The 21,026-nt window shown below is 37.0% G+C and overlaps 1 protein-coding gene across 1 annotated transcript in view; it reads right to left on the bottom strand.

Moving 5' to 3' along the window:
• Positions 1–20,394, bottom strand: part of LOC124613409 (dynein axonemal heavy chain 7-like) — a 755,469-nt gene extending 735,075 nt beyond the window's left edge. The window contains exons 1-3 of the mRNA XM_047142112.1: positions 20,383–20,394; positions 20,302–20,337; positions 17,006–17,235 (exon numbers count right to left, since the gene is read on the bottom strand). Coding sequence (XP_046998068.1) covers positions 17,006–17,235; positions 20,302–20,337; positions 20,383–20,394 — 278 coding nt within the window. The remainder of the gene's footprint in view (positions 1–17,005; positions 17,236–20,301; positions 20,338–20,382) is intronic.
• Between the last annotated feature and the right edge of the window lie 632 nt (positions 20,395–21,026).

The raw sequence follows: 21,026 nt of genomic DNA on the forward strand, positions 1-21,026 counted from the left end.
TCTTCCTTGGGAATGTCAACTAGATCCCGGCATGTCACAACATCTTTGCTGTAGTTCAAGGTGCTGTGCAGTTTAGTGTCTATGGCATACTCTCCAAGGCATTTAGCAGATTGGAGGTTAGTTGCTTGCTGGGAAGTGGAAGTTTCCACTAGCAGGGTCCCATTATGTAAGTGCTTCACCGATTTTAAGGAGCCACAGATTCCATCCAAACCCTTTTGTATATAGAAGGTTGAAACCTTCTCGAAACGACCCTCCTTCTGTTTCACAATGAGAAACACATTCGGATTACCAGAATGCATTCTGTTACCTAAGACTGGTCTTGTCAAAGAAGTGCCGGAGTCAGTGGGACTGACTGCACGAGCCCTCTTAAGAGAATGGGTGTTAGAACCTTCCAGCAGCCCACCCTTTCCGCTGGGAGGAAGAAAAGAGGACTCTGAAGGATCCATCTCGGTCCCAGGAGCAACCAGGGATCTAGAAGTCCACCTAGACAGAGCCCCGCATGCCTAGGTAAGCCTTATATAACTGAGGTGCGGCAGGTTCCCCAGAGGTTGCCTGCTAACGACTGTTCCGCCTCAACAGCCATGCATCTCATCAGCGCGCAGCACACCTTGAGATTGAGGGGTTGTTTATAGACGTTTATTCCATCCTCGCGATCTGGGCGGTCAAGCCAAGATCCCCATTCCCTGAGACACACAACATTCTACTGCCACGCCGCACCATGGTTGCTGAAGTATGCTCAGAGCTTACGGTGGCAGGGGACTGGCGGCACTTATCAGTCCCCAGCTCAGGAACCCCGGGGTCACCAAGCCCGTACCCGGCACCTGAATGGCGAGCGCCTGGGGGCTGATAGTTTAATGTTGCCAGTTGATGTTAGTGATGTCATGTCTGAATGTATTGGTGAAAATGACAAAGAAGATCTGATTAGTGATAAAGTATTAAGTGTAGTTAGTGACTATTGTAGCAAATGTCAGTATGGTGATCAAAAGTGTAAAGTATTAAGTGAAATTTTTCAAAGTGTGTACTCAGATAATGAAGTTGATATGAAAAATTTGGGACAGTGCATTGTGGGATTGGTCTGATGAATGCCAATTAGCTTTTGACAAAATTAAGAAAGAGTTGGTAGAAAGTGAAATACTTTATAGACCTGATTTATCATTATCATTTCGTTTGATGACAGGCAGTTGTGATTATAGGCTGGAGGTACACTTATTCCAAGAAAAGGAAGTTAATGGGGAAATAGAACATCATTCTATAGCATTTTCAAGTAGAACCTTACAAAAAGATGAGAGAAATTACGCGATAACTGAAAATGAGATTTGACAATTGTATGGGGATTCAAAAAATTTAAAAATTATTTGTTTGGGCATTAAGTCAAATTTTATACAGATCATAAAGCATTAACGTACCTACAAGAGTGCAAATTGTATCATGGGAGAACTACCAGGTGGTCAATGTTCTTACAGCAGTTCAAATATACAGTTCATTTTCTAAATGCAAAGGTCAATGTAATTGCTGATGTCCTCTAAGAATGGCAGTGGGGAATGGAAATCATAGTGAAAACAATGGTTAATGGAGAAAATTTAAAATAATGTATTTTAAAGATGTCAAAAAGGAAAGTGAAATTAGGAAAATCTGTAATCAATTGAGAAGATATCAAAATGGTGGTGATCATTGGAAGCTTGTTTCGAGTTATCTAGGGAAGAAAGGGCGTGAGAAAGTACAAATGTACCACCAGGTCTTCAAAGGTACTCTATTTTATAGACACAGCCCAGACAGTGACACTCGGAAAGTTTGCTGGCCAGATTCTCATACAAATACTTTGATAAAATACACACATGAAAGCTTCAGACACTGTGGTGCATTGAAATGTATTCAAAAGATACATGAATGTATATATTTTCATAATTTGTCTAGGAGACTTAGGACCTTACTTGCTCATTGTGATAGATGTCAAAGAAGAAAAGTTAGAAACAAAACCAAAAAAGGACTTTTACAAAATGTGGTATGACATAATCAGTTGGACTTGGTGCAGTTAGATTTGTATGGTCAACTTCCAAGAGCTAAAGGAGGGTTTCAATATATTTTTGTCATTGTGGATTTATTTTCTAAATATGTGAAATTTTATCCTTTAAAGAAAGCAACTAGCAAGAAAATAGCTACTAAATTTGTGAAAGATTACTTTATTAAAATAGGTACCGGTATACCAAAAGCAATTTTATCTGATAGTGGGAGACAATTTACTTCAAAATTTTGAAAGGAATTTTTAGAAGAATATAACACCAGACATATCTTAATATCATCCTTTTCACCTAAATGTAACCCAACTGAATGGTATATGAGAGAAATTGGAAGACTATATAGAACTTACTGTCAGAAAGATCATACCAATTGGTTAAATGATATCAATGATTTTAAAGATATTATGAATAGCTTACAACATACTCCCACTGGATACTCTCCTTATGAGATCATGTTTGACCAAAAACCACCTTACATAATCTAATAACTTACAGTGTTTCCAGCACATAAAAGTATAATAGCAACTGAAAGAGAGGAAGTAGTTAGAATGACCATGAAAGGTTATTATGAAATAAGAAAGAAATGGAATGACAAACAAATAAAAAACACAGAATTCAAAGTTGGAGATTTAGTTTCGACAAAAAGTTATACCAAATCTAAAGCATTAAACATAGAAATAAAGAAATTTTTTATATTTATATAGGACCATATGAAATTGTTGAAAACCCACATACAAATGCATACGGACCTGTATATTCTAAGTCTAACAGTTTATATGGACTCAGGAATGTTACACAGCTGAAATTATACAGACAGCCTTGATCACTCATATAACATCACAAGAACTGTTATTCCTCAGGAGGTTGCAATCTCTTTTTGTTATTTGGGGGTGGCGAACCCAAGGCTCTGAGCTGGTGTGACTATTTTCTTTTTCATGTCACATTTTCTCTTACTTTTCTGTACAAACTAATTACCTTCCACTATCCATACCATCCAAGAAATTGATACGTCACTGCTTAATGAATATATGGATAATCTCATTGTGGTGGTGACTTTATATTCTCATTATGCTGATAACTTTGTAAAAGGTTGACAAACAAAAAGAAATATTGGTCATCTCCAAAATTTTTTTTGCTATGGCTGGCTAGAAAATGTAACAATACTGATTGGCTGTTAAATATGAAAATACTCTATGTTATGATCTTGTCTCTATTACTCAATGGAATTATTGAATACTTGGCAAAAGTAATGGGGCAGAAGAGTTTCTGATTCCCAGGTTCTGAAATTCATACAATTTTTCTTTTAATGTTATTTCTAATGCCTAAATGGACATTATGGTCAGTCATTTTAAAAGTTGTTTAAATAATTTTCTTACCTTTAATACAATGAAACAGAGATAATATTTGCTACTTGTCTGGTATCAGTGTAAACTATACTATCTACAGTATAAATTTGAAAACTGAATAAATCACGGAATGATGTAGATAGAGAGGTAAAAACTGACACACATGCTTGGAATGACATGGGCTTTTATTAGAACCAAAAAAATACAAACGTTCAAAAAATGTCCAACAGATGGTGCTTCATCTGATCAGAATAGCAATAATTAGCATAACAAAGTAAGACAAAGCAAAGATGATGTTCTTTACAGGAAATGTCCACCATCATTCCTCAACAATAGCTGTAGTCGAGGAATAATGTTGTGAACAGCACTGTAAAGCGTGTCCGGAGTTATGGTGAGGCATTGGCGTCGGATGTTGTCTTCCCTAGAGATGTCAGTCGATCATGATACACTTGCGACTTCAGGTAACCCCAAAGCCAATAATCGCATTGACTGAGGTCTGGGGACCTGGGAGGTCAAGCATGACGAAAGTGGCAGCTGAGCACACGATCATCACCAAACGACGCGCGCAAGAGATCTTTCACGCGTCTAGCAATATGGGGTGGAGCGCCATCCTGCATAAACATCGTACATTCCAATAGGTGTTTATCAGCCATGCTGGGGATGATGCGATTCTGTAACACAATTGTCATGCGCAGTCATTGATTTTTTGGTGTCCAGCGCCAGTGCCATCTGTTGAACATTTTGTGAACTCCGGATTTGTGTGTGTGTGTGTGTGTGTGTGTGTGTGTGTGTGTGTGTGTGTGTGTGAGAGTGTTCTAATAAAACCCCATGTCATTCCAAGCATGTGTGTCAATTTTTACCTCTCTATCTACATTATTCCATGGTTTATTAACTTTTCAAATTTATACTGACTTTTTGATCACCCGGTAAATTTACGATGTTATGCATATTACTTTTAATGTTATATCTACACAAATCTGAAAACTGCTTAGTTATAGATATACCTCATGTATTACAAAATGTTTGCTAAGAGACACTGCAGATTGCAGCAAGCATATAATTCTTCTCTCCATGTGTTTATAGGCAAATCCATTTGGGTTCTAAATATTTTAATCTGAGACTTCTCTAGGCAAATTTTAGCCTGTAGTCTGATATTTAAATACTCAATGATAACTGATTTAATTTTATGTTGTTATATCACTTGTATGCCAATGGTCACAAACAAATACCATGTAATGAGTAAAAATTTGATGCTTGTCTGAAGCTCATGATAATTGATATTCACAAGTAGAGCTGTTATTCTTGCAGACATCTGTTCTCAAATGGAATCTGGATTATTCATTATTTATTACCTGGCAAGGAAAAGTATATATCATACCTTTCGAATAACTGAACTAACTATTTTGTCTCAACTCTTGATCCGTTCAAATGTAACCTGTGGTACTCCAGCCCTTGTCTCAACCTATGTTGTCTCATCTGTTGTTGCTACATCATGTCTAATGAGGTGATGATCAACAAGAAGTATATCAACTGATGAATGTGCAGTATCTGTTCTGGGGAGAACCTGTTGTTACTTAAATTTCCAATGAAATTTGGATTGTTTTTTTTTTTTTTTTTTTTTTTTTTTTTTTTTTTTTTTTTTTTTTTTTTTTTTTTTTTTTTTTTGTGGTTTTAGGGCGCAAAACTTCTATGGTCATTAGCGCCCAAATTTGGATTGTATGGATACATATGGCCATGTGGCTCACTGTCACAGCTAGATGATGCAAAAGAAAATTTTAGAAATAACTACATAAATAACTACATATAAGTTACAAGGACATGATGTTTTTGACAGTTGTTGTGGGTAAATCCTTCCATCCATCCTTGTAGTTTCCTGACCAGAAATACTCAAGTTCAGTTACCTTCTAAGGAAGTAAGAACATTGGTCACTCAGGTGATATAGTGGTTATGTCTTGATGTAATTTAACAGTTGAAAACTGACACGATTTATCCACGAAAGTTGATGAGTGCAAAGCTGACAACTAATTCTTGTCTGGTATGAAAATTGAATCTGGGTTAATTACTTTTTTTAATGAGTAAATGAATGCAATAGACAGTTAGGTGGATTAGGACATGAACACTGTTTTTTGCCAAAATTTGCTTCCTTTGACTAAGGAACATATTGTATTAAATTGATTGGAAACTAGACTTACATAAAATTTTGTACAATGTTATACTGTCACATGCAACATGGTTCTCAGTAACCACTCATTATCAATGTTCTCTCCCTTTCAAAAGAAATATATTTACTTTAATTAAATTTACAACTTATAGGAACAAAGTGAGAACTAGCAACATATTAGAATATATTATATCATGATATACTGTCACATGCAACATAATTCTCTGTAATCACTCATTGTCAAGGTATTCTCAAACTTACTTCTGTTTATTTATATAAGCTGCCACTTGAAATAATTCTGTTGCATATACTTTATGAAATAGTCCTTGGACTTTTATATATAAAAAAACTAATACTTTTCATATGCCTTGTCAGTTGAGAAGAGAACATATATGATACTTGAATGAGAATCCAGAAAATTAAACTTGTATATCTCAGACATGTATCAAACTTAATTTAAAATTTGTTACATCATTGTCTTTGTCATTTCCACACTTAACTTTCTGGTATTTAGCAAATACATTGATGTGAAAGGAATTTCTCATCATGAGGTGCACGTCGTCACACTTATATGATTGGTCCAAAGAGACATTCTACTTTGTTTATTTATTAATATGGAATATGCAATAACTTGATATGATACTTGTGTCCCTTATTTCTATATATTCATGTTTATGTATCAATTATGTTGAGTCTGATATAGATATCAGAGGAACTTTGAACTTAATGTTAAAATTTCCAGTTACCTTGTCTCGCAGAGTGCTATTGTTTACCCTTTGTTGATCAGTTAATAGGGAGTGTTGGGTGTTAATTTTCAGGGACTGGGAAGGTGAAGCTGTGGCAAGTCTGTTCTGTAGGGTATGCCGCGCACACTTCTCCCTCCGGCACCACAGTGAAGTACTAGAACAGTACGTGTCCTGGGGAGGTGGTGGGGGGGTATTCCAATCTTTGGGGTCTGTCATCTTTCCTTCTTCAGCGCCAACATTCCAAATCTTCAATTTCATTTCTTACTTCTCAGCAGAACACCAAACTGTCCACCTCTCTATCCATATGTATATGTCTGTATTGTTGAGGCCCTCCGCATTTACTGTGTCAGCTTTAATTAAGTGACTAAAGCCTATTTTATAGGAGGATCCGGGAAACAAGCTAGTGTTCCTGTGTTATTAAATGTAACTATGCTCTGTCATACTATATTATTTATTTATGTCTGATTTTGTTGTGTGTTGTCACCCAAGTGGTAAACATTTATTTATGAATTTTTTCTACTATATACTAGCACTAAAAGTTGTGAACACATACTTATCTATTTTTCTGCCATATACTAGCACTCAAAGTTGTGAACACTTACTTATATGCAAGTATGCTCTGTCATGTAAATATATTCATTTAAACATATAATTGTCGTGAGGAATGACTCACTCACACTAACATCTGACATTTGTTTCATGTATAATGCCTTATAATTGTCATAAGGAATGACTCACTGAGAATATTAGCAGTATGCAACCACACTCTTGATGTCTCAACACCACTATGTATTGACACATACTGTGAAGGAAGAGGCAGTGACTGTATTGTATTGGAAGTAATCATTATATGTTTGTAAGAACGTACATGAAGCATCAGAAGTGTCTTGCCAAATGAAAAATAGTAAGATTGGTCATTGGTCAGACATTTCATTCTACAAAGCAGTCAGCATATTGCAAATCTCAAGATTATCCATAAAGCAGTCTGCGTACTGCAATCCTCAAGATTTTTTACAAGACAGTCTGCATACTGTAAAGAATTATGTTTCAAGAATTAATCTACACTTTGTTACAATATTGTCTCGGATAAACCAAACAGCCTTGAGACAGCCTGTGTACTGTAACCTGATATTTTATGTAGTGAGATTAGTGAATTTACACTTAGGAATTTTATACTAGTTTTGAGACTCAAAGTTGCATGTTATCTCATACAGTTAAGAAATTATTTGTTCTTTCCTTGTAGTATTGCGTAATAATTTTTGCATAATGCTTCATATTAATTTACATATTTAACCAAACACAGGATTTATCTCATACCATAAGTAAAATGATTGTTCTTCCAATTAAAATGTGTACTGTTATGTAGATTTGTTAGAAAAGGTTTTGTTCCTACTTTCAGTTGCACAAATCCTTTTGGGGATGTTGAAACATAACAGTCAATAAAAACCCACTTAAAATGTACATTCTCCAGTCTAATACGGGATCACACATGTAAACAAAATGTCAATATGTAATATGCCCGAAAAAATTATAGCAACAAAACTAACTATTACATTGCAATTATGTTAAAGTACAGAAGCAATGTAAATGATAGGAATACTTTCTATGAATGGAGCCTCTAGTAATTAATAAAGTATGTAAATACATTATTGTAATTATGTATTCAAGAAGTTATGCTCGAATCAAATCACAGACACAGACTAAGTAATGTACTTGCTGTACAGGAGCAAACATACATTTATATACTTATTATCAGTTTTTAAATGCTTATTTTAATTGTTATTTAATCAAAAAACCATTTTAAACAATGCTGAGGATTGTTCGGAATTGTTTAAAAGGTATATATAGTGTCAGCCATATTGGCAGAGGTGGCAGTCTCGTTTTGGTGTTTGAGTAGTAAGCACGTAGCTGCTTCGTGTAAGTATGTTGTGAACTATTCTAATATTTCTCAAGATGTTAATAAGTAGCTTACTCAAATCAACTTTGATTTTGACATTAATTTAACTTAAATTTCACAGTTTATACAGAGAAACCCAGGATGATAGCGAATATGGATCTGCACATTTGTACGATGAGTACATGAAACCCCATTCTATAAAAAGTTATGCAGTTACAGAGTATTAGATTGATACTTTCCAGGCAGAAATGAAAAGAATGACAAAGGGCACTATAAGTCAAACTTCATCATCAGGTTAGCATAATGTCATAAGGTAAACAAAGGACTGTATAGCGAAAAGTAATGTAGAATAAACAACACAGAACAACTTATTATTACATTACAGTCTGACAACAATTCCAGTGACTACACAGGTGATTATGGTTGCAATTCAAATGTAACTGTTGTGGCTTCATAGACAACAGTGAAAGTGATTCAGAATAACAGGAATTCTTCCGTCAGTGGTATAGTGTGTTACCAAAAATTCATTTGTGCTAAACTGCTACCGTTTTCTCCGCTTATTTAGATAATATGTTACTTTTCAACATGTGTGTGATTGAGTGCATGTCTTAGCATATAATTTCTGATTATGATATTGTAACACATCAGTGTCACTACAGCAGCAGCAGCAGCAGCAGCACTGCCCTCCCTACTGCCTGCAAAGACGTTGTTGACAGTCAGTAAGTATACAAATAGTGTGCATACAACTATCAGCTGCAGGAGGATATGGTACAGCGAGTTCAAGCTGGCAGCTCTGCTCCCCACCACTGTCATCTATCAATTTTACAGTAATTTTAAATAGAGTACCAGCTTTTTGCATGCAAAGCAGCCACTTTGCAAAATTTCAGAGGACAGGGAGTACAAGGAGTGAGTAGAATTAACATTAAATGCACCAAATGCAATATAGTAGAGCAAATCAGAACACTTTTCAGCAATGGCAAAATGCAATATCATTACACTAATGGTGTAGTCAATGAAGTTTGAAGATTTCCATTACATTTTGCAACCATGCTAAAATACATTTTTTGGATTTTAGAGGCAGGACAATCAGCATATCTCAGGGCAGCGTTTTTTATGGGTAGAAATGACTGAGTACCAGTTAGCAAGCATTGAAGTTGAAAACATGGAAATCTGAACCCTAATGAAAGCTAACAAAATGTTACAAATACTCAATACATTAATCCTGGCAAATGGATAAATTGTGTGAAATTACAGAAAAAATCACATCTCTGGAGAAATTAACAGTGATTGTAGAAAAGTGGAAAAACTGTCTATAATTTTTTTTTTAAACTGGATGTCTGTAAAAATAACCAAGGATTGTGGAAATTTAGGAAAATGTTAATAAAGTTTTAGATAAACTGGGCCAATAATTTTTTTAAATAAGTGAATGAAAAAGATAAGCAGATGGAGAAGACACTGCATGAAAAATTTTCTTATGGAAGCTAACATGAGATGTTGCAACAGGCAGCAAAGCAAGGAGTGCTATCATTGAAATATCAGGAGTTCAGTGTCAAGAATGAACAAAGGTTCAACAAAGTTTCACAAAAGCTAGAAATCATGCAACCAGCTGTGGGGCATGGCCTGACTGAGGTGTAAACTGAAATAGGTTTGCAAGCTCACAAAGTAACTGCAAAGGTTGAGGAGAAAAGAGATTTTGTTCCTCAAATATGCATTGATATGGGGACAGCATGTGAAGTACTTACAGAACTGAAGAAGCAAACATGGGAATGTGAACAGAGGATGCTGTCAAGAGAACAGAGTTCTATGTTTGGAATCACTTCCAGATTTTCACTTGAGTATTGGCTCCAACATGAATGTAAGGCATAATTATGTTCCAACTTCACCTGTGATGAGTCAGAATACTAAGAGGGCAGAACATTATCTGGTTCCTTATATGCTATCACACAGAATGTTGTGCTACAGAAATTTCAATACCTATTTGGCAGGCAAAAGGAAATCCCATGGTGTTCACTTGCTCATCCAAATAACTTTTGTCACAGTCTTGAAGTGACATCAAAGAAACTGAGGAAAGGTTACAAGTTACACTAGAATACTAACAAGATGGAAGCAAGGAATGGAGTGGTTTTGTGATGCATGAAGGTACTGAAGCCAAGGTAGATATTGCATATGTATGTGAAAGAATCATCAAAGCCAGAGTGAAATGAGGCAATAACAGTCTGACAGTAATTCAGGAATGCAAACTGGGTTCCATAAGCAATGTGTCCAAATTCATAAAATATCAATTATTGAACATATTCAAACAACTGGTCAAACATTTTTGAAACAGCACCCTGCTGCGTTGATACAGTTCTGGAGATGGTGTTTCACACCTGGAGGTCTTTTTTCCCAATATTCACAGCGGTTCCGGTACATATACATCATGGTGGATGAAGCCTCTGACATAAAGTGAACAATAAGCATCATTTCGATATTTTGATCATGCAGTTACTCATGCATTCCTTCATTCCTTCTTTGGGGGGGGGGGATTCTGGGATTTGCCACTCAGAAATATGTATTTCCATCTCAAGGTCATACTCAAAAATCCATGACTCATCAGTAAAGACAAAGGAGTTTTAAAATCAGGATCATTTTCAGATATTTCCAATAGTTCTTGGTACCAGAGCACTCTCACATAATTTTGTTCATCAGGCAACATTTTTAGGCACCACTTTGGCATATACCTTTTTCAAGTTGAAGTCTTTGGCTACAATGCTATAAATGGTTGTTTTCATCATGTTTAGAGTTCCTATTATCAACTGATGACTCAACTGATGGTCAGAATTCAAAAAATCACGCAAACACATCACATTTTTGTTGATTAGGAAGGCTGATGGAAATTCAAGGTTCATCGGCGACCTCCTCTCAGACCTCCTTGAAAGGCTTGGGCCATAACATAAATTGTGTTTTGGACAATCAATCAGTCCAAAAGGGCTGTGGAATTAATGGAAAAATTTCAGTGGCAGATTTAGTGTGAAATTTTATAGTGTAATTCTGCTTCATAGAACATCCACCATCATGTGTTACATAAACGCAAAATGGAGTTCACAGGAACACATGCCCTGACTCTCAGCATCTCAGAACTGGCTGAAACTGGAACATTTTGAAGCTCACACTAGCTCATTAGGTTAGAAAGTACTGTGGTGTACTTCCACATAAGGAAAAAGTTGGCCACATTACTTATGGAACCCACCTCATATGCTCCACAGAAAGGATTTAATGATGATGAGAAAAGAAAGTTCCTCAACAGTTTCGTAGACCAACTACAAGAGGACAATATTATGATAACGGGGGATCTAAATGCCCAAGTTGGAGTTGATGGATCTGGCTATAAAGAAGTGATGGGGGCCTTCAGATATGGGGAAAGGAATATTGAAGGTGAGAATGTCCTAGATTTCTGTGCCAGAAATAACTGTATAGTAAAAAAACCCTTCTTCAAGAAAAAAAGGCAGCCATAAAAAACTAAGTAAGATGGGACGGAATATCTAAAACAGTTACTGACTATGAGTTGACAGATGGACAAATTGGAGAAAAGTGAGTGATGCAAAAGTTATTCTCAGTGAATGTTTAGATAGTGCCAACAGGCAGCATGAACACCAAGTACACACAATGCACCAAGAATAAAGGAGTCGAAACTAAAAGACAAGGAAAATAAAGAAGCTTTTCAAGATCAATAATTTACCCAGGAATGGAACTTGTTCAAAACAACATTAATGAATTGTGAAGCTGAAGTGTGTGGCAAAATGAGAGGATGAGTAAACAAGAAAGAAACTAGTTGAATGAAAACGTAAATGCAGCTATTAAAGATCAAAATCAAGCAAAGAAAGATAAAAATGCTGAGAAAAAAAAACAGATGTAAGACAACAGAAAAGTAGTTGAAATAGAGTAAAAACAGAGAGATAAGAAATTATTAGCAAAGAGAATTGTCAAGGAAAAGAAGGATAAGAGTTGGGAAAAACTCATATAAAATCCAGAAGAGAACTCTAAAGCGAATATGGAATATCAAAGAGTGGGAGATCAGACAAAAAGGATAATGATGATGTTGATGGTGAAAAAAAGGAAAGATAATATGACACCAGATGACTGGAAGAAAGGAATGGTCATATCAGTGTTCAAGAATGGGGGCAGGGAAAAATTACATTATTACCACACCATCTGAAGATATTACAAATGATCAGATGGAAGAGACTAAGAATAATGACAAGACATCACTTTGAAGAAGATAGACATGCTATCGGAGGCAACAGAGGACAACTGATCTAGTTTATGCCATTGAACAACTAATGAAAAAGTGCTAGGAAAAAGGAAAAGATCTGATAACCATTTTTTTTAGAAATAGAAAAAAACTATGATGGTTTTCCTAGGAGCAAAATACGGGAGAGTCTGCATAAACTAGAGTTTCAAGTTCTCTAATGCAAAAGATCTCCAACTGCTGTATAAATACTGCAAAAATTGAGTACAAGTAGGAAATGATAGATCTGACTGGTTCTCAACAAAAAAAAAGCATACAACATGGTAGTGTACTTTCTTCCCTACTTTTCACAATATTCATAGATGTAATTATTAAAGAAATTGAAGCAGTAGAATATGAAAATTTGAATCTTTATTTTTTGCAGATGATACTCCCATCTGGGGAGGGACAGAGCAAGTGGTTTAAAGGAAATTAGATTGCTGGACTAACAAATTCAATAAGTACACATTAGTAGCAATGAATGAGCAGAATGTAGAAAACTTAAGTTGTAATGGAATTATTGTAACAACCAGGGCAGTGCTAAGTTAGAAGCCCAAAGAGATTGTGGCAAGGTTCCATGCTCTTCTAACAAGCAGAAAGTCCAGTGTGGGATACAGTAATTTCCATAAACGCCGAACAAATAATATTCAAATCATACCCTGTGACAACCATGGCATTAGTATACTACAAGCGTGCAAAAAGCAATTTTTACAATATGTTATGCAAAAGAAAAAATGAGACTGAGTTATAAATGACTGCATTAGAAACTACCCACTCACTGCACAGCTGAAATGGTTTGGGCATGTGCAAAGGATGCAAGATATTAGAACTCCTAGACATTACTTGGAAATGACAGTACACTGTAGGAAACTTGTTGGACATACCAGAATAAGGTGGCTCAACCAAATATATGTAAACTTTCACCACAAAGCTTTAACTTTGCAAGTTATAAAAAGAGAAACATTTATAATAGTAGAAACAGATGGAGAGCATATTGTCCACAAAAGTCTTATCCAGCTCGCTGGTAGGCTACACGTACAATTATCTGGACTGAAATGTCAAGGATAAAATCAGTAGGCAGTTACATCTACATCTACATACAAACTCCACAAGCCACATGGTGCATGTTGGAGGGTACCTTGTAACACAACTAGCCATTTCCTTGTCTGATCCACTTGCAAATGGAGTGAGGGAAAAGAGGCTGTCTGTATTCTTCCATAAGATACCTAATTTCTCTTATATTGTCTTTGCTGTCCTTACACCAAATGTACACTGGCAGTGGTAGAATCATTCTGCAGTTAGCAGCAAAGCCAGTTCTCTAAATTTTTTCATTAGTGTTACACAAAAAGAACATTATCTTCCCTCCAGGGATTCCCATTTGTGTTTACAATGCATCTTTGAAAGACTCACTTGTACATCGAACCCATCAGTCACAAATCTAGCAGAACAGCTATGAATTGCTTTGATGTCTGGCTTTAATCTGCCTGGTGGAGATCCCAGACTCTCAAGCAGTGCTCAAGAATGGGCTGCACTAGTGTTATATGTAAGGTGATGCAGTTGTATGGGAAATAAAAATTGTAGGAACATATTTAAAATTGTAATTAGCTCAAATGAGGCTTTCTCAATACATACTGGAGTGAAGACGTGCGGGAATAGGTGCAAAAATAATTTTTAATCCTGAAATTTTGGATGCTGACACTGGAAATCATACACAATACTTTCAGAAGCATCTCAATAAGTTATAATTTTGGTAGCAGAAGTTCACATTATTAAAATTCTGAAGATGAAATTTACAATAGAAATCTGGCAGTTCTGGATTATAATCAAAAGACTTTCATGTCCTATTTGGATTGTATTGATGTTTGATGAAAAATCAAGGGCCACTACAGGTCACCACAATACATGAACAACAAGACAAGAAATGATCAAAGTGCACAGTACACTTGCTGAAAATTATAAGACACCATACTACAGCAGTGTGCCAAGGGAAAACAGTCACCTGCTAAGGATACACTACAAACATAATAACAAAGATGGAAATGGTTATTCCCAATGTATCTGACAAAACAGGCAAAATCATACCATCCAGTTTAAAAACAAAATCAATTACCAAATGGTAACAGACAAAGGCAACAATAGACTCAGGAGAACAAACAAAGAAGAAACAGTATTCCAGCAAATAACCCACAACAACTTGTTGGAAAAATACCACTGACAAACTAAAATCAGTTTTGTCCTGCTTTCTTAGTTAAGGATCTAGCAGAGTTTGAATCTAATAGGGTAGAACACTATAGAACTGATACCTGAACTACTAAATACTGGGCAGCATGAAGCAAAAAGAACAGCATAAGACAAATAACAAGACAGTACCTCTGAAGGTGCATGGTGTAATATCATTAACCATAACTGCTGCAAGTGCAGAATTAATTGTTTTCATCTGAATTATTTTTCAAGGTAAAGAGAGACAAAGCAGTTCTGTCGCTTGAAATTAGAAATGTAAAGAGAGTTGGGACAAATGGTGTGAAAACAAAGCCTGTGATATCAATAGCCCATAAACTTATTACATCTGGTTGGAACTGAAGATCAATCCTGGTTGTGTAAATCTTCTTGTTGACTGTATACTCAGCATCAATTTTTTTGTGAATATGGAGCCAAGATCGATTTTACCACAGAGAAACTTATTTTTTGTGTGGACAAGGAAGAGACACAAATCAGCTTGACAGAAATTACACCAGAGCATGAAAGATTTTGTGGACAAGTGCAGCCTATGGTAGCAGGCACCAAATAAGAAGTGTCATAAAATGAAATGACAAAAGTTACAAGAGTGGCATCAGTCAGAACAAAGTTTTGGATAAATCATGTTTAGACGAAGCAAGCAAAGTGGATTTATACAATGTCATGCTGCTACACTGTTGTATTTGAAGAGAAACCTGGAATCATCCATGGACATTAACATAGGCTATATGCATAGCCCAATAAGCTATTCAATATGCAACACTCAGCAAAGAAACATGCAAGATGCACGAGTGAGACTAGGTGCAAGGGCTATAAACAGAGTGCTACTTCTAGCCACAATGTGACCTGAAAATCTCAAAGTGTAACTGCAAAAATTTAAGAGTGAAATGTTTGTCCTGCATAGAATGTCTATCATCCTGTTGGCAGATACCATTACAGGAAAAGTCCTGAAAATGCACAATAGTCATGTCTGCTAAATGCAATTATCAATTTTGCATCCTCCATTTGGCTTAAATGTCAGTGCTGCAGTATTTATTGCTACACTAGAAGAAAGCTTTGGGACATGAGCTATTGTTAGAATCATTAAGTGCACTGGTGGTTATTGTCTCCTATTCCAAACTGAGAATGGCACATGGATCTACTGCACTGTGTACTGAAATATTAAAGAATGCAGGCATCACTACCAACATTCAGTTGTCAAGAGATAAACTTCTGGGATTCAATGTTACCCAAGATGGAATAGAATAGGATCCAAAAAACACAAGTGCAGTGAAAAATTTTTCCTGGCTGGACTATAAGAGACATTTAAAAAGTTTTGTTACACTGTTTTAATTTTTCTGATTTTTGTCAATGCAAGCTTAGATCAGTGACGTGCTACAGTAATTCTATGGTGATGATTACTTTTTCTTTTCCAAATTCTAGATCTGTTAAGAGACTTTACAGTTATCACAATCTTAGTGTACCTCATTGCTCATCTTTATAAATATTGAAGCCCCACTAAATTTGTATGCAGCATAAAGTTTGATACAACGTAAATGATGGATGGTTTTTCAAACTGTGATTCTCTAAGAGTAGCCCTACGTTATGTAGCCACAAGGGACATGATTGTGATAAATATGTTTCACTTGTTAAACATTTTGTGTATGACAAATATTTTCTTTTCATGTAAACATTCACACAGTAATAAGAAAAGTAAGTAATTTCTTGTTCCATCACTTTTTTATGAAAATATTTTATGATCTCTGACCAAGGTCAGCTAATGTGATAAAATTCCTTAAAACTGCCTAATTGATTCAAACAGCTGTTAATGAAGAGAAAAAGTTTTTGAGTGGTGGTCAGTGCTGTTAACACAGTGAGATCGCAATCCTGCTTGTGAACCTTTGACACTTTGGGCAAGTAAGGTTACAGATGCAGGAACATCAACTGGGTTCAAAGCCTAACCTAGAAAAGTTTTAATCTCTCACAAACTTCTCTTCATTCTGGAAACAAGCACTTTGCTGATGCTGTAATTCTTTCCTGCAGTTCTCCCATATGGAAGACATACATGGACCATGAGTCATGCCTGGATAGCTCATCTGGTAAGACCATTATCCACAACTGGAAAAGTTTGATTCTTAGCCCATGATTTTCATTTCAGCTTTCATAAAGATTGATAATAACACTCATTTCAAGTCAAAGTGATAGATTAATCCTAGGAAAAGAAAAGTACTGACCAAATTACATTATGACCTTCCTAATGAGTCAAATGCTGGAAGCACAAAAACATCACTCAAATTAAATAGCGCTTTACAATCCAAATCAAATTATGTTTTGTCATATTCTGATTGAAACTCACTTAACAAGCTGTGTTTCACCTAAATGCATCAGGATGTGGGTAGCTTCATTATGCAAAAACTTCATACACGGAGGAACCAGCCAGTCAAACATATCAGCAAATAGCTTCTCATTGTCTGCCATCCATCGAGGATTCTGCCTTTCTATCCAAGAATCTACAAGTGGTTTGTAACCAAATTCTTTATGGTCAATATGAATTAATCCACAACGTGTCACTACTGAAGGTGAAGCCTGCAAAAATAATCAATTAATATTAATTTCATCATAATTTAAGCTGTCTAAGAGTTAGTTTTTCTCTATTGTTATGAAAATACATTATTTTCAGTACTGATAATAAGCTGAATTATTGCCTGTAAATGGGTGACATTCAAATTTTGCATGTATGTTTTAATACTCAAATATGAATTCTTAAGGCTGGAACACAGTCTACATTTTATTGTGGAGACAACTATGCAGAAAAACACTGTTACTGTGACTGCTATTTTCAATGAAGAAAAAGTAAATGAAACTCCACAAGCCAATTTTTTTTATCATTATATTTACACATTTTTCCATGACTACTTTGAAGTCAGACTAGTTCATCTTCAGAGGTATCTACGTAACTTATTATTACTGTTCAGTACTTTGAACAACACTCTTAGTGATAACCTTCTGATGATTTTGTGCATGAGATTGGATAAGTTGAGCCATAGTTCTTGTCTGTGGTGGATGGAATGCATCTAACCCTTGTTAGCTATACTTTTTGATTGTTCTAATAAATTACCCACTGGCACTACTTTAGTCACATATGATGAAATTGTAACAAGCATAGGTTGTGGCACAAAGTAGCAGACAGAAAAATGTTCAGTTTCAAGTGCAAAAACCACATAAAGGCAATAAACAAGAGACCTCTGTTATGTGCAAACTTTAATTTCAGTAGTAGGTTGGGCTTTGTTGGCTTTAAACTGGTTATGAAATGATCAGGATACACGGGAATGACTCAAAGACTGACAACTATGCTATCTCAAAAATCCAATGAATATTGTGTGATGAGACTGGCTGTGGCTCAAGAACATAAGGCTTTAACTTGCTCTTTGGAAACTCCTTCTGAAAGTGAGGCAAAACATAATTCTGATCAAGAGTGTCATGCATTATCTCACTCACAGAGGATACTTCTATTCAATGTAGCATCACAGAAACAGAAATTTTGATAGGAAAAGGTGGAGTCGAGCAAATTTTTACACTGTGAATCCTGCTTATTCCTAACAGTTTAAAATTTCACTTCAAATGTGTACAGCTAATATTGAGACCATATTGTGCCACGACCACAAACAAAGCACAAGGCCATATGCTGTGTGCTGTGCTCATGGACCTTAGTGTTAGTTGCATTTTACAACATGGCTCTGTCCCATCAATGAAACAACCAAATTCTTCGTTCATGTCCCCAATCATATTACTTTAAGTTTGTGTAAAAAAAAAGCTTTCTAAGTCAAAAATAAATTATATGCATTTGAAGTCTCAGGCACAGCTATAAATAAATACACAGGGAATGCAGGGTTCCTCAGGCATTTAAGGAATAAATGTACACTCCTGGAAATTGAAATAAGAACACCGTGAATTCATTGTCCCAGGAAGGGGAAACTCTATTGACACATTCCTGGGGTCAGATACATCACATGATAACACTGACAGAACCACAGGCACATAGACACAGGCAACAGAGCATGCACAATGTCGGCACTAGTACAGTGTATATCCACATTTCGCAGCAATGCAGGCTGCTATTCTCCCATGGAGACGATCGTAGAGATGCTGGATGTAGTCCTGTGGAACGGCTTGCCATGCCATTTCCGCCTGGCGCCTCAGTTGGATCAGCGTTCGTGCTGGACGTGCAGACCGCGTGAGACGACGCTTCATCCAGTCCCAAACATGCTCAATGGGGGACAGATCCGGAGATCTTGCTGGCCAGGGTAGTTGACTTACACCTTCTAGAGCACGTTGGGTGGCACGGGATACATGCGAACGTGCATTGTCCTGTTGGAACAGCAAGTTCCCTTGCCGGTCTAGGAATGGTAGAACGATGGGTTCGATGACGGTTTGGATGTACCGTGCACTATTCAGTGTCCCCTCGACGATCACCAGTGGTGTACGGCCAGTGTAGGAGATCGCTCCCCACACCATGATGCCGGGTGTTGGCCCTGTGTGCCTCGGTCGTATGCAGTCCTGATTGTGGTGCTCACCTGCACGGCGCCAAACACGCATACGACCATCATTGGCACCAAGGCAGAAGCGACTCTCATCGCTGAAGACGACACGTCTCCATTCGTCCCTGCATTCACGCCTGTCGCGACACCACTGGAGGCGGGCTGCACGATGTTGGGGCGTGAGCGGAAGACGGCCTAACGGTGTGCGGGACCGTAGCCCAGCTTCATGGAGACGGTTGCGAATGGTCCTCGCCAATACCCCAGGAGCAACAGTGTCCCTAATTTGCTGGGAAGTGGCGGTGCGGTCCCCTCCGGCACTGTGTAGGATCCTACGGTCTTGGCGTGCATCCGTGCGTCGCTGCGGTCCGGTCCCAGGTCGACGGGCACGTGCACCTTCTGCCGACCACTGGCGACAACATCGATGTACTGTGGAGACCTCACGCCCCACGTGTTGAGCAATTCGGCGGTACGTCCACCCGGCCTCCCGCATGCCCACTATACGCCCTCGCTCAAAGTCCGTCAACTGCACATACGGTTCACGTCCACGCTGTCGCGGCATGCTACCAGTGTTAAAGACTGCGATGGAGCTCCGTATGCCACGGCAAACTGGCTGACACTGACGGCGGCGGTGCACAAATGCTGCGCAGCTAGCGCCATTCGACGGCCAACAAGGCGGTTCCTGGTGTGTCCGCTGTGCCGTGCGTGTGATCATTGCTTGTACAGCCCTCTCGCAGTGTCCGGAGCAAGTATGGTGGGTCTGACACACCGGTGTCAATGTGTTCTTTTTTCCATTTCCAGGAGTGTATCAAGAGGAAGTAGTTAGTATCCCGTTTCTAGAATAGGCCACTGAATGGTGTTCCTGATTTCACAGCACAAATAATTCATATTACATGCTTTAGGCCTGTAGAAGCTTTATTTTTGCTTGATAATAATAATAATAATAATAGCCCCATATGACATTATGAAATGAAAGTAAGTGATGTGTGCTAGCTTTTTTATTTTTATGCCATCTACCTCTGACAACATCTTCATTGCAAACAAAAATTTGTTTCAATGGATATTTTTCTAGATAAAAATATAAGATCCTAAGGCAGAATTACTGACCAGTGCTTACCATCAAGAGAAATGTTTGTGCTTCTGACAGACATATCTAAAAGTACATATGTAATCCTAGTTTGATCATCATGATCATCACCTGGCATTCCATGAGATGTTGTCTTTCATTTTCATGAAACTTCCAAATTTTTCACTGATCCTGAAAAAATGTAATTATGTTGTAATATCTTCATTTCTAGTCATGCCTCTTCTTGTGTAGCCCTTCATACTCTGCAAGAACCTCATTTCTATTGGCTGAATTTACTTTGTTTCTTTGTGGTAATGCAGCCTTCACTTCCATTGGATAGGACAGGAACTGCCATCACGTTATAGAATTTCATAGTGACGTCTTTTTTTAACTATATGACTCAAAGTTTTGTTAATGGTAGCACAAACAGCTTGGAATTTGTGTATTTTGTTTTCCATATCTGAGTCAAAATAAAAACTTCTATCAGAGGCTAAGTAAGACATGTGAGAAACTTGTTCTAAAAATGCATTATCTAAAACAATTTTTTAACTGATTGGTTATTTTCCTTTTACTAGAAAGTTTCAAACTGTATTATTTGCATATTTCAATCAGTCAGTATACTGATCTTTGCAGGTCATCTTCATTCTTTGAGTAACAAAAATATCTGCAAACAGGAGCGCAATCAGGTACACATCACTCACTATCTTAACTGCTTTGTTTACTTTAAATCTCCATTAATTACATTACATTACATTACATTTTTATTGGTACTTTTG

The sequence above is a fragment of the Schistocerca americana genome, chromosome 4 (assembly GCF_021461395.2).
Source record: "Schistocerca americana isolate TAMUIC-IGC-003095 chromosome 4, iqSchAmer2.1, whole genome shotgun sequence".
In the NCBI taxonomy this organism is placed as follows: domain Eukaryota; kingdom Metazoa; phylum Arthropoda; class Insecta; order Orthoptera; family Acrididae; genus Schistocerca; species Schistocerca americana.